The following is a 14,789-nucleotide window of genomic DNA, read 5'->3' on the forward strand; positions in this document are numbered from 1 at the left end:
CTCTGCACCTTCCCTCCTGACTCTCGCTGGTTTTAGATTCGCTTTGGTCTCTCTCTGAGGCTCCGGTGTCTCCGCCGTCGTGTATTCTGGCGCACGTGGGGGTCATCGGCTCCGTCAAACCTCAATGTGCAGCACAGGTCGTCCCATCCGCAGCGGCGCTTTTTCTTGTATAAGAGAATGTCTTCGTTTTCGAACGTATTAATATCGCTGCTGATGGCGAGTTCTCAGACCGGCCGGGGCTTCTTCACGCCACTCGCACTAATGTCTTCGATAGATATGAGTGTGTATGAATGCAGTAACACAGTAACAAACCCTCTGCTGTAAATGCTGTGGTCAGCCATCGTGTAGTACAAACACTGCGGTCATACTGTGGACATAATGGCGGACAACAGAGGGTTCATTATATACACTGATCAGCCATAAAATTACAACCGGCCTGATCTCGTGGAGTCGCCCCCGCACAGCTCTGACCCGTCATGGACTCCACAAGACGTCTGCAGGTTCCTGTGATCTCCGGTACAAGACGTCGGCGGCAGCAGATCCTGTGAGGTGTGGCCTCCGGGGATCGGACGTTTCTCCAGCACCTCCCACAGATGATCGATCCGATCATCCAGGAATGATGATGAACATGACGAAGACTTCAAGAGGCCTTCAAATTCCCCAGATCTCAAAGTCTGCAGCGTGGCGGGGGGGGGGGGGGGGGGGGCCGTTATCCTGCAGCGGGGTGGGGCGTTATCCTGCAGCGCGGTGGGGGTGGGGCGTTATCCTGCAGCGCGGCGGGGGTGGGGCGTTATCCTGCAGCGCGGCGGGGGTGGGGCGTTATCCTGCAGCGCGGCGGGGGGGGGGGGGGCCGTTATCCTGCAGCGGGGTGGGGCGTTATCCTGCAGCGCGGTGGGGGTGGGGCGTTATCTTGCAGCGCGGCGGGGGTGGGGCGTTATCCTGCAGCGCGGCGGGGGTGGGGCGTTATCCTGCAGCGTGGCGGGGGGGGGGGGGGCCGTTATCCTGCAGCGGGGTGGGGCGTTATCCTGCAGCGCGGTGGGGGTGGGGCGTTATCTTGCAGCGCGGCGGGGGGGGGGCGTTATCCTGCAGCGCGGCGGGGGTGGGGCGTTATCCTGCAGCGCGGCGGGGGGGGGGGGCGTTATTCTGCTGACTGAGGGCACTGCCATTAGTGAATACTGCTGCCATGAAGGGGGGGGGGGTCTGCAGCAATGTTTAGCGACTCCGGCACCCGGCCGCCCACTTGATGTAACACGTGATCCATCAGACACGGCGTCGTCTTCCATTGCTCCAGGTCTGGTGATCACGTGACCATTGTAGGGTCGGGGGGTCGGCGGTGGGCGCTCTGACCGGTCTGCAGCTACACTGCCCCATATACAGCGAGCTGCGATGTTCTGCGGGTTCTTTCTATCATAATCAGCAGTAACTTTATCAGTAATTTGTTGTACAGCAGATCTTCTATGTGATCGGACCAGGCGGCCTCCCCTCCCCCGCACATCCATGAGCCTTGTGTGTCCATGACCCGGTCACCGGTCGTCCTTCCTTGGAGCACTTTTGAACGGTGATGTGAACAGGCCCTAAATTGTACACGAGATGTCGCCAAGGGGTTAAGATTGGGGTATTTGTCTCCAGTCAAAGTGGTGGAGAGATTTGTGCCAGATTGAGGCATCATTTACACGACCGTGATAGACGTCCGTGCGACGCGCGTGCTTTTCACGCGGGTCGTACGCACCTATACAAGTCTATGGGCCGTGCAGACAGCCCGTGAGTTTTGCGCAGCGTGAGTCCGCTGCGTAAAACTCACGACATGTTCTATATTTCTGCCTGGTTCGCGCACCAGCTGTCAAACGCTGAATGTAAACAGAAATGCTACAAATAATGATGGCGGCTGCGAGAAAATCTCGCATCCGCGCATCATACGGGGCTGCCACACGCAGCTGTTACGCTCGTGGACATCAGGCCTTATAAAGGTTCAGACCTCTGGATCTGCTGGATCTGGAATGGTTTGAATCTCTTTTAGTCTAAAATGAAACGTTTATCCGGAGAACTTTCCTCGCCAGGTTTCTTTTTTTGGTGTGAGAAGAGAAGTGCAGTAAGTGGTTAGCGCAATGTCACAACTGTACGGAGCGGGGTCAGACGCTGCGCCATCACCAGCGGGTGTCAGCTGTATATTACGGCAGCGACCAGGGCTAGCGCTGATCCCTGCCCATTAACCCCTTAGATGCTGCCGTGGTCAATAGTGACTGCGGCATCTAGGTGGTTTGTAGTTGATTTGATTGGCACTAGATGGTTACTATGGAAACCGGAGGCCTAACAATGGCCTCCTGGTCTGCCAAGTACGGAAGCCTAACAGGCCTTGCCGGAGGCCTCACCTAATAGGCTTACTGACCGTTCTAACACATTTCACTACGTAGACTTCTCACAGCTGAGGATTTGTCACCATTGTATCAGTCTAGACAATCCTCTGTGAGCTAAACATTGGCAGCACAAATCCGTCCCTGTGTTTCCCCGTGGCTTTCTCGCGGAGTGTTGTGTAGCATATTTTTTCCGCGTGTGGACCCGTCCGGGGTGAGCGGCAGCGAATGTCGCAGCAGATCTGAAGGAATCCGTCATGAACGTTTACAACGGAAAACTCTGGTTTTCTGCGCTTCACGTCCACATGCGCCTGCAGACGACCTGCTTGTTGACTGTTTCTGTTTTCTCCTGCAGAGTAAAGCCCCACACACGTCCTTCACCATTATACGACCATAAAAAAGTGTCCGCGTGGTTTCTGTGTTCATCCCGCATCCGGTCTGTTTCTCCGTATTTTGCGTCCAGTTGCATCTGTGTCTTCCGTATTACACGGACCGCAAAAAAACATGGGGAATAGTGGCCCGCCCTGACGTTGCCTGGCAACCGATCTGCAAAAAACTGACCGCACACGGATGCCTTACGTGTGGGTCCGTTTTTTTGACTGACCCATAGGCTACAATGGGCGAGGCCAATCCACAAAAAAAGGACCGGAATAGAACCGGTTCTATAATTTGTGTAACGGACGCAGATCTGCAAAAAAACTGATGTGTGACCCATCGATATAAATGGGTCCGTGTGTTTTAGGTTTTGTTTATTTTTACTGAAGAATATCCGTGAAGTGGATGAGCCCTGAGGACAGATGGCGGTGGGATTTACACGCGTGACTGTAGGGCCGCTGTTATTAGAGGTCGTGTCCCTTTAAGACGTCCCGGTCTTACACGCAGCAGTTCTGTGGCCCTGGAAGCTCCAGATTCCGGCCGCCGCCTCTGCAAATATTGAACGGGACGGGACGCACCTTGTGTTTTGTCTGATTCTCCCACTGACGTCAGCAGCTGAAATACCTGTGTAATAGAGTAACCGTCTAATGTGGCGGTGATGGCAACGCAAATACCGAGCGCAACAAGGTCGTCTGTACCGGTCAAGTCTGCGGCTCTGTCCCTCCCCTGTGCATTAGGCGCTGTTCACACGCTTAACCGAAAACGGCTGTAACCACGGAGCCGTCTTCAAGGGAGAACCGCTCCTGTTTTTAAGCAAGTAGCGTTTTTCGCTGCGTTTTTTACGGACGTTTTTGGAGCTGTTTTTCTATTGTCAATGAAAAACTGCTCAAGAACGAAACGCCATTTTTTCCATTGAAATCAATGGGCAGATGTTTGGCGTTCAGCCCCCGTATTTTCAGCCGTTTTTCGGGGCGTTTAGCCATGTGAACATGCCCTTACACTGCCGCTCTGTGCCATTGGATACAGAGTGACCCCAGCATAGGTGCAATGTCAATTAGAGACTAAAGTGATCTGAAATCCACCCCCTGTCTCAGAGGCTCAGCTGCTGCTCAGTCTCCCCACAACTATATCCGTGACTCCAGGACAGCTGCATTTTGTATTGGAATCCTGTCTCCTCAAAAGCTCATGCCCTCTCCTTCCCCCATGCTGTACACTACAGCTCTGCTTCTTCTTGTGTACAAGTCAGTGCATACAAAGCTGTTTTCCAGGAGAAAAAGATTAAAAACTGCAAGCAACTAAACCGCATTATCGGGTAACTGAAGGGAGGAGCCTCCATACAAGAGGAGGAGCCTCCTCACAGGAGGCGGAGCCTGGAACTATTGTCTATGGAAGCTGCTGACATTAGAGGTTTTGTTGCAGACCGTTTGGGGTTGCAGCCGCCTTGTCACGTGCATTGCTATAGATGTGACGCCGCTTATCGCTGCATGTCATAGTCGCTATCTAACGCTGCGCCGGTTATATTAATAATTAATATTTTTCGTTTTAGGAGTTTTTTTTTTTTTGTTTTTTTTTTGTATGTACCACAGTGCAGGGAACGTTATACAAGACCCCCCCCCCCCCTTGGGTTCTGCCACGGCGCCAGCGTCACGCCTCCTGCTCGGGTTCTGCAGCGGCCGCGGTGACTTGTGTGCGTCCTGTAATGCACTAATACCGGGATCTTCAGACACGAGCCGCCTGCTCTGTGGTCTTGTATTTGGGATTATGGAGACAATGCGCGGCGGTGCGGATGGTGTTTACCTGCTCGTGTTTGTGTAGCTGAGTCGGGTGTTGTTCATGTCGCCTCCTCGTGTCCTGCAGTAAAAGACGGCGGCGGCCACAGCAGAAAATGGAGAACACGATTTATTGACCCATAACCAAGTCACGAGCGTCATATAATCCAAGGGCTGGTGGTACCAGATGACCAAGGGGAGAGCTAGTGCTCTCTGTTATCAGCACTTCTGCTCGGCGGGCCTTCATGCTGCGTCCTCGTAGTGGAAGTTACTACTTTTATTATTCGCCATTTTACGACACTTTTCTTGCGTGTTATATCCTGGAGAAGGGCTGTGATACATTTTGTGGACACCTTTTTTTTGTCTAATTTGATTGTCGCGCTCGCTCCACAAGGGTATGTTCACACGCTTAGCAAAAAAAAGTCTGACATTCAGCCGTTTTTTTAGCAACTCGCGTATTTCGGCTCCAGAAGTGACATGTACTTTTTCTCAGGCGTATTTTAACGCGGCCACGTTTCAAAACTGCCGCGTAAAAAAAACGGCCAGTCTGAACAGAACGCCGGTTTTCCCATTGAAATCAATGCCAGATGTTTGGAGGCGGCCCAAAAATAAGCCGTGTGAACATACCATAACACGTAAAACGCCCGTCCGGTCCCCGGTTTTATCTTCCAGTAAAATCCAAACTCTGCGACATGTTTAATCTATTAAATGTTCAAATTACTGAAGTATAAACAACAAAAGAAGCGGCGCCGACTATTTGCCGTCAGACACTGAATCTTGTGCTAATATTTAATAACCTTTATCGGAATGTGATCTAATTAACTCCCATTGTAACTTTTATTAAACGATCGGTGTGAATAGAACATCGGAGAGTGGAGCTGGACCGCCACCTGGTGGGGAAGAGCGGGATGGCACAGATTTACTGCACCAGTTCAGACGCAACTGCTGCGATTCTCATTTATTACGATATCCGCAGCAGAAAATCCTCTGTGTAAATGGAGTTTGTAAAACCCAATTCACTAACCTTGAACTTTAAATACACACCAAAAATCTGCTGTAAATCCGCCGTCTGAAAGTGGCCTTATTGTCGTCTTCTGCAGCCCTGTACAATGACGGGACGCAGCAAAAACAAATGAACATCAGCCAACAATGAAACAAAAGCAGCGCGCACCCTGCCCAGAAGAGCTGACAATCTACAGGTTGCTTCAGTATCTTGCCGAAAAGCGTTACCTTATAACTGAACCATAACAATTCCTTGAACTGCACTGATCACCACAGCCAATCAAATTATTCTTGTGTGTGTATATTTATAATATTTTTTTTTTTCTTATAATCAGTAATTTTTCTACATTCTTTGCTTTTACTAATCCTGAGTTACATCCTGTATTATACTCCAGAGCTACACTCACTATTCTGCTGGTGAAGTCATTGTGTACATACATTACATTACTTATCCTGTACTGATCCTGAGTTACATCCTGTATTATACTCCAGAGCTGCACTCACTATTCTGCTGGTGGAGTGACTGTGTACATACATTACATTACTTATCCTGTACTGATCCTGAGTTACATCCTGTATTATACTCCAGAGCTGCACTCACTATTCTGCTGGTGTAGTCACTGTGTACATACATTACATTACTTATCCTGTACTGATCCTGAGTTACATCCTGTATTATACTCCAGAGCTGCACTCACTATTCTGCTGGTGGAGTCACTGTGTACATACATTACTTATACTGTACTGATCCTGAGTTACATCCTGTATTATACTCCAGAGCTGCACTCACTATTCTGCTGGTGGAGTCACTGTGTACATACATTACATTACTTATCCTGTACTGATCCTGAGTTACATCCTGTATTATACTCCAGAGCTGCACTCACTATTCTGCTGGTGGAGTCACAGTGTACATACATTACATTACTTATCCTGTACTGATCCTGAGTTATATCCTGTATTATACTCCAGAGCTGCACTCACTATTCTGCTGGTGGAGTCACTGTGTACATACATTACATTACTTATCCTGTACTGATCCTGAGTTACATCCAGTATTATACTCCAGAGCTGCACTCACTATCCTGCTGGTGGAGTCACTGTGTACATACATACATTACTTATCCTGTACTGATCCTGAGTTATATCCTGTATTATACTCCAGAGCTGCACTCACTATTCTGCTGGTGGAGTCACTGTGTACATACATACATTACTTATCCTGTACTGATCCTGAGTTACATCCTGTATTATACTCCAGAGCTGCACTCACTATTCTGCTGGTGGAGTCACTGTGTACATACTTTACATTACTTATCCTGTACTGATCCTGAGTTACATCCTGTATTATACTCCAGAGCTGCACTCACTATTCTGCTGGTGGAGTCACTGTGTACATATATTACATTACTTATCCTGTACTGATCCTGAGTTACATCCTGTATTATACTCCAGAGCTGCACTCACTATTCTGCTGGTGGAGTCACTGTGTACATACATTACATTACTTATCCTGTACTGATCCTGAGTTACATCCTGTATTATACTCCACAGCTGCACTCACTATTCTGCTGGTGGAGTAACTGTGTACATACATTACATATCCTGTACTGATCCTGAGTTACATCCTGTATTCTACTCCAGAGCTGTACTCCCTAGTCTGCTGGTGGAGTCACTGTGTACATACATTACATTACTTATCCTGTACTGATCCTGAGTTACATCCTGTATTATACTCCAGAGCTGTACTCGTTATTCTGCTTGTGGAGTGACTGTGTACATACATTACATTACTTCTCTTGTACTGATCCTGAGTTACATCTAGCATTATACTCCACAGCTGCACTCACTATTCTGCTGGTGGAGTCACTGTGCACATACATTACATTACTTATCCTGAGTTACATCCTATATTATACTCCAGAGCTGCACTCACTATTCTGCTGGTGGAGTCACTGTGTACATACCTTACATTACTTATCCTGTACTGATCCTGAGTTATATCCTGTATTATACTCCAGAGCTGCACTCACTATTCTGCTGGTGGAGTCACTGTGTACATACATTACTTATCCTGTACTGATCCTGAGTTACATCCTGTATTATACTCCAGAGCTGCACTCACTATTCTGCTGGTGGTCCCTGTGTACATACATTACATTACTTATCCTGTACTGATCCTGAGTTATATCCTGTATTATACTCCAGAGCTGCACTCACTGTTCTGCTGGTGGAGTCACTGTGTACATACATTACATTACTTATCCTGTACTGATCCGGAGTTATATCCTGTATTATACGCCAGAGCTGCACTCACTATTCTGCTGGTGGAGTTACTGTGTACATACATTACTGATCCTGAGTTACATATCAATGATGGAGACTAGACATGGACCGCACATCCACTATATACTATGATCAATTGCGGCTAGGCAAAATGATTAAAAATGGACGAGAGGTTCTTTGTAACATTTTGATCAAATTGTATGCAAGCCCACTTGCCACTTCACGGCGACCTCTTAAAAGTGGGTCCCTACTCTATTGGTTGCAGCACCGCGCCTGCAGAGGGAGCACCCCAGAGGCCCAAAAGCACCCATTCCATCAGGCCAAGCCTCCTTGGCTCTGGGCCACGTCCCCCCCCCCCCCCACAAGTGCAGGAGCGGTGCTTCAACCGATAGAGTAGGGACCCACTTTTAAGAGGTCGCCGTGAAGTGGCAAGTGGGCTTGCATACAATTTGATCAAAATGTTACAAAGAACCTCTCGTCCATTTTTAATCATTTTGCCTAGCCGCAATTGATCATAGTATATAGTGGATGTTGCTCTTCTATCCGGGACTGATGGAGCCAAACTTTGTAGGGACTTGTAAAGTGTCATTTATGGAGACCTGTCCGCTGCTGCGTCTATTCAATTACAGGTCTTCTCCCTCCTGCGGCGGCCGCGGTTATTGCAGACGTCACGGCAGCCAGATGGCGTTTATATTACTTTTTATGAACAATCTTGCAGTTTCTTAATGTCTGTTCTATAAAGTACAAAGAAAAGTCTTCTAGAAGCCGAGGACAGTCGGTGTATCGTGACCAGAACTTCAGGGACTTGGCAAATATATCTCCACTTCTGATCAGTGGATTTACAGAGTGACTGAACTGTTTATGCAGATGATGTATGGGGGAAATCTATATAATGCTGCATGATACGGTCACCCTACTAATCTCTGCCAGGACAGATACAGGCAGAACATTAGAGTATAGGTGCAGCGCAGGAGAAGACCGGGAGATGGGAGTGAGAGGTTGTGATAGGACACGGTAGGATATAGGTGCAGCGCAGGAGAAGACTGGGAGATGGGAGGGAGGGGTTGTGATAGGACACGGTAGGATATAGGTGCAGCGCAAGAGAAGACCTGGAGATGGGAGGGAGAGGTTGTGATAGGACACGGTAGGGTATAGGTGCAGCGCAAGAGAAGACCGGGAGATGGGAGGGAGAGGTTGTGATAGGACACGGTAGGGTATAGGTGCAGCGCAAGAGAAGACCGGGAGATGGGAGGGAGAGGTTGTGATAGGACACGGTAGGATATAGGTGCAGCGCAAGAGAAGACCTGGAGATGGGAGGGAGAGGTTGTGATAGGACACGGTAGGGTATAGGTGCAGCGCAAGAGAAGACCTGGAGATGGGAGTGAGAGGTTGTGATAGGACACGGTGGGGTATAGGTGCAGCGCAGGGGAAGACCGGGTGATGGGAGGGAGAGGTTGTGATAGGACACGGTAGGTTATAGGTGCAGCGCAGGAGAAGACCGGGTGATGGGAGGGAGAGGTTGTGATAGGACACGGTAGAACATTCTGCAGAAATCCACTTGATTTACATTCAGTCTGGAGAGTGGGGGATGGGAGGTTTGTACGGTCTCCAGTCTTCTTGGCAAGTTTAGGGTGGGCAGCCCCCCGGGGTGGCTGTGATGCTTCTGGGTCACGGTTACATGAGATCTTCCATAGTTCTGTCCTTGACCGGTTACTGATTAAGCGTGCGTTTATCGTGTATCCGGGGAATGGGTTTTTTCTTTTGCGGAATGTCCGTTAATGTTGTACTAGAGGTAATGGGCCGAGATGAATTACAGACGGTAAAAGGGATTCAGACAGCGCAGTGGGCGGAGTCTGGTTTAGCCGGGCGATCACCTGTAGTAGGAATACAAAAGATTTCTCTCCACTCCTAATTTAGTATTGAATTTGTAGGACGTGAGACGCACTCCTAGGCGTAATATAGTGCAGGGTATCTCACCATCGTGGCCCCCTCCTCTTACCTGGTGGTGATGTGGCCCCCTCCTCTTACCTGGTGGTGATGTGGCCCCCTCCTCTTACCTGGTGGTGATGTGGCTCCTCTTACCTGGTGGTGATGTGGCCCCTCCTCTTACCTGGAGGTGATGTGGGTGACTTTGTAGTGGCAGTGGCTGTAGTCATTTATGTTGTTTTTTTTGCCCCCTCCTCCATGGTTCTTACACACAGACTTCATCCTATGCTCATTTTATCTTGTGCTGCAGATGTTGAGCTCAGAAGTAGCAGATGCTGGAAGGAAAATGGCGTCACAGTGGCCTCGGAGCAGCAGCGCGGAGAATAAAGTGCCGCATACAAGAATGGATGATGAAGCCGCAATCCAGGTATTCAGTATCTCTGCCTCCTCTTCAGTCTCGGCCTCCTCTTTCTTCTTCTTCAGTCTCGGCCTCCTCTTTCTTCTTCTTCTTCAGTCTCGGCCTCCTCTTTCTTCTTCTTCAGTCTCGGCCTCCTCTTTCTTCTTCTTCTGTCTCGGCCTCCTCTTCTTCTTCTGTCTCGGCCTCCTCCTTCTTCTTCAGTCTCGGCCTCCTCTTTCTTCTTCTTCTTCAGTCTCGGCCTCCTCCTTCTTCTTCTTCAGTCTCGGCCTCCTCCTTCTTCTTCTTCAGTCTCGGCCTCCTCCTTCTTCTTCTTCAGTCTCGGCCTCCTCCTTCTTCTTCTTCAGTCTCGGCCTCCTCTTCTTCTTCTTCAGTCTCGGCCTCCTCTTTCTTCTTCTTCTTCAGTCTCGGCCTCCTCTTTTTTCTTCTTCAGTCTCGGCCTCCTCTTTCTTCTCTCGGCGACCTCCTCCTCCTCTTCCTTCCTTCCTTCTTCTCTCGGCGGCCTCCTCCTCCTCTTCCTTCCTTCCTTCCTTCTTCTCTCGGCGGCCTCCTCCTCCTCTTCCTTCCTTCTTCTCTCGGCGGCCTCCTCCTCCTCCTCCTCTTCCTCTTCCTCTTCCTCTTCCTTCCTTCTTCTCTCGGCGGCCTCCTCCTCCTCTTCCTTCCTTCCTTCCTTCCTTCCTTCCTTCCTTCCTTCTTCTCTCGGCGACCTCCTCCTCCTCTTCCTTCCTTCTTCTCTCGGCGGCCTCCTCCTCCTCTTCCTTCCTTCCTTCTTCTCTCGGCGGCCTCCTCCTCCTCTTCCTCTCCTTCCTTCCTTCCTTCCTTCCTTCTTCTCTCGGCGGCGGCCTCCTCCTCCTCTTCCTTCTTCTCTCGGCGGCCTCCTCCTCCTCTTCCTTCCTTCCTTCTTCTCTCGGCGGCCTCCTCCTCTTCCTTCCTTCCTTCCTTCCTTCCTTCCTTCCTTCTTCTCTCGGCGGCCTCCTCCTCCTCCTCCTCCTCCTCCTTCCTTCCTTCCTTCCTTCCTTCCTTCCTTCCTTCCTTCCTTCCTTCCTTCCTTCCTTCCTTCCTTCCTTCCTTCCTTCCTTCCTTCCTTCCTTCCTTCCTTCCTTCCTTCCTTCCTTCCTTCCTTCCTTCCTTCCTTCCTTCTTCTCTCGGCGGCCTCCTCCTCCTCTTCCTTCCTTCCTTCCTTCCTTCCTTCTTCTCTCGGCGGCTTCCTCTTCCTTCTTCTCTCGGCGGCCTCCTCTTCCTCTTCCTTCCTTCCTTCCTTCCGTCTTCTCTCGGCGGCCTCCTCTTCCTCTTCCTCCTCTTCCTTCCTTCCTTCTTCTCTCGGCGGCCTCCTTCCTTCCTTCCTTCCTTCCTTCTTCTCTCGGCGGCCTCCTCCTCCTCCTCTTCCTCTTCCTTCCTTCCTTCCTTCCTTCTTCTCTCGGCGGCCTCCTCCTCCTCCTCTTCCTCTTCCTTCCTTCCTTCCTTCCTTCCTTCCTTCCTTCTTCTCTCGGCGGCCTCCTCCTCCTCCTCTTCCTCTTCCTTCCTTCCTTCTTCTCTCGTCTCCTCCTCCCCTTCCTTCCTTCCTTCCTCTCTCGGCGGCCTCCTCCTCCCCTTCCTTCCTTCCTCTCTCGGCGGCCTCCTCCTCCCCTTCCTTCCTTCCTTCCTTCCTTCCTCTCTCGGCGGCCTCCTCCTCCCCTTCCTTCCTTCCTTCCTTCCTTCCTCTCTCGGCGGCCTCCTCCTCCCCTTCCTTCCTTCCTTCCTTCCTTCCTTCCTTCCTCTCTCGGCGGCCTCCTCCTCCCCTTCCTTCCTTCTTTCCTTCCTCTCTCGGCGGCCTCCTCCTCCCCTTCCTTCCTTCCTTCCTTCCTTCCTTCCTTCCTCTCTCGGCGGCCTCCTCCTCCCCTTCCTTCCTTCCTTCCTTCCTTCCTCTCTCGGCGGCCTCCTCCTCCCCTTCCTTCCTTCCTTCCTTCCTCTCTCGGCGGCCTCCTCCTCCCCTTCCTTCCTTCCTTCCTTCCTTCCTCTCTCGGCGGCCTCCTCCTCCCCTTCCTTCCTTCTTTCCTTCCTCTCTCGGCGGCCTCCTCCTCCCCTTCCTTCCTTCCTTCCTTCCTTCCTTCCTTCCTCTCTCGGCGGCCTCCTCCTCCCCTTCCTTCCTTCCTTCCTTCCTTCCTTCCTCTCTCGGCGGCCTCCTCCTCCCCTTCCTTCCTTCCTTCCTTCCTTCCTTCCTTCCTCTCTCGGCGGCCTCCTCCTCCCCTTCCTTCCTTCCTTCCTTCCTTCCTTCCTTCCTTCCTTCCTCTCTCGGCGGCCTCCTCCTCCCCTTCCTTCCTTCCTCTCTCGGCGGCCTCCTCCTCCCCTTCCAGCTCGTTACAGTATGTGTCTCAGAATTCGGCACCTGACCCTGTAACGTTCAGAGCACCTGCGTGTCCATCACATGACCCTGTAACGTTCAGAGCACCTGCGGGTCCGGCACCTGACCCTGTAACGTTCAGAGCACCTGCGGGTCCGGCACCTGGCCCTGTAACGATCCGAGCACCTGCGTGTCCATCACATGACCCTGTAACGTTCAGAGCATCTGCGGGTCCGGCACCTGACCCTGTAACGATCCGAGCACCTGCGTGTCCATCACATGACCCTGTAACGTTCAGAGCACCTGCGGGTCCGGCACCTGACCCTGTAACGTTTAGAGCACCTGCGTGTCCATCACATGACCCTGTAACGTTCAAAGCACCTGCGGGTCCGGCACCTGACCCTGTAACGATCCGAGCACCTGCGTGTCCGGCACCTGACCCTGTAACGTTCAGAGCACCTGCGGGTCCGGCACATGTATCCACTGGAAGTAAACACTGAATGTTCCTACTGAATGACAACAAGCAGAGATCTAGAAAACCGTAAGGAATTGATGCAGAAAGTTTATTGGCAACGCAATCCCATTAATTGCACGTGGCCGGCCGTGGCTGCTGCTCTTCATGTCATTACACACAATGCAGATATATTGTTGCGCTTTTTTAATTTTGTTTTTTGCCTTCTCGACCAATTGTAGGGATGGTAATGAGGCTGAGTGTTCGCGCTTCTCCTCCCAGGTCTTCGCACACAATATGGCGGCAGCCGCCTGATGTTGTGTGCAAAATAACCCAGGAAATTCCCCGGGCAGATACAATGTGTGTTACACAAACGTCACTTGACAACACAACATTGTAATTTTCTGTATTTAACATACCTGAGAACAATGGTGATTGTCTGATGGCCGTCAGGTCCGCTCGTTACCGCTCGCTATCCGCGTGTCAGGTAGTTGTCGCCTCGTTCTGATTAGTTGCAGTAATTACAGGAGATTTCTGCAGCCGGCCGCGTGTCCACGTCCTGTTACCGCAATGAGATCTTCAGCAGGTAAATAAAATCATCGGTTCCCGCGCCGCAGGGATGGAAAACGTCTAATGAGCGACACAAATCTACTGGAGAAATCGCATAAATAACAATCCCTCATCTACTTAATATCCACAATCTTCCCTCTCATCCAGTGACACGTTTTCTGGAGGATTCACATTCGTTGTCTTGTGACTGCAGCGCTGTTTGTGGTATTCTGTATGTGGCGCAGAACGTCCCCAACCGCCACTGACGGGTCATCCCCCCCCCCCTCACCCCCCCACTGCACTTATCCAAAGGAAATAATTTCACATTTGTGTAAAAAAAAAACCCCCCCCCCCCCCCCCATCATATAACAGGATCGTATCCCATCATTTCACGTGTATGAATATTGGTTAAAATACAGCGGCACAGAAAATCAACAGGATTCACCAGAACTGTATAAATAAAGAATGCTAGAGGCTGTAACTGCAGAAAAGACAGTGACTCCACCAGCAGAATAGTGAGTGCAGCTCTGGAGTATAATACAGGATATAACTCAGGATCAGTACAGGATAAGTAATGTTTGTACACAGTGACTCCACCAGCAGAATAGTGAGTGCAGCTCTGGAGTATAATACAGGATATAACTCAGGATCAATACAGGATAAGTAATGTAATGTATGTACACAGTGACTCCACCAGCAGAATAGTGAGTGCAGCTCTGGAGTATAATACAGGATATAACTCAGGATCAGTACAGGATAAGTAATGTAATGTATGTACACAGTGACTCCTCCAGCAGAATAGTGAGTGCAGCTCTGGAGTATAATACAGGATATAACTCAGGATCAGTACGGGATAAGTAATGTATGTACACAGTGACTCCACCAGCAGAATAGTGAGTGCAGCTCTGGATTATAATATAGGATATAACTCAGGATCAGTACAGGATAAGTAACGTAATGTATGTACACAGTGACTCCACCAGCAGAATAGTGAGTGCAGCTCTGGAGTATAATACAGGATGTAACTCAGGATCAGTACAGGATAAGTAATGTAATGTATGTACACAGTGACTCCACCAGCAGAATAGTGAGTGCAGCTCTGGAGTATAATACAGGATGTAACTCAGGATCAGTGCAGGATAAGTAATGTAATGTATGTACACAGTGACTCCACCAGCAGAATAGAGAGTGCAGCTCTGGAGTATAATACAAGATATAACTCTGGATCAGTACAGGATAAGTAATGTAATGTATGTACACAGTGACTCCACCAGCAGAATAGCGAGTGCAGCTCTGGAGTATAATACAGGATGTAACTCAGGATATGTAATGTATGTATGTACAC

General features: G+C 50.1%; 1 protein-coding gene across 1 annotated transcript in view; it reads left to right on the forward strand.

Moving 5' to 3' along the window:
• The window catches only part of STK33 (serine/threonine kinase 33), a 41,697-nt gene that overhangs the window by 10,813 nt on the left and 16,095 nt on the right, over positions 1-14,789 (forward strand). The window contains exon 2 of the mRNA XM_075838187.1: positions 10,020-10,136. Within this exon, the coding sequence (XP_075694302.1) occupies positions 10,020-10,136 (117 nt within the window). The remainder of the gene's footprint in view (positions 1-10,019; positions 10,137-14,789) is intronic.

Source organism: Rhinoderma darwinii, chromosome 9 (assembly GCF_050947455.1).
Source record: "Rhinoderma darwinii isolate aRhiDar2 chromosome 9, aRhiDar2.hap1, whole genome shotgun sequence".
NCBI classification, from domain to species: domain Eukaryota; kingdom Metazoa; phylum Chordata; class Amphibia; order Anura; family Rhinodermatidae; genus Rhinoderma; species Rhinoderma darwinii.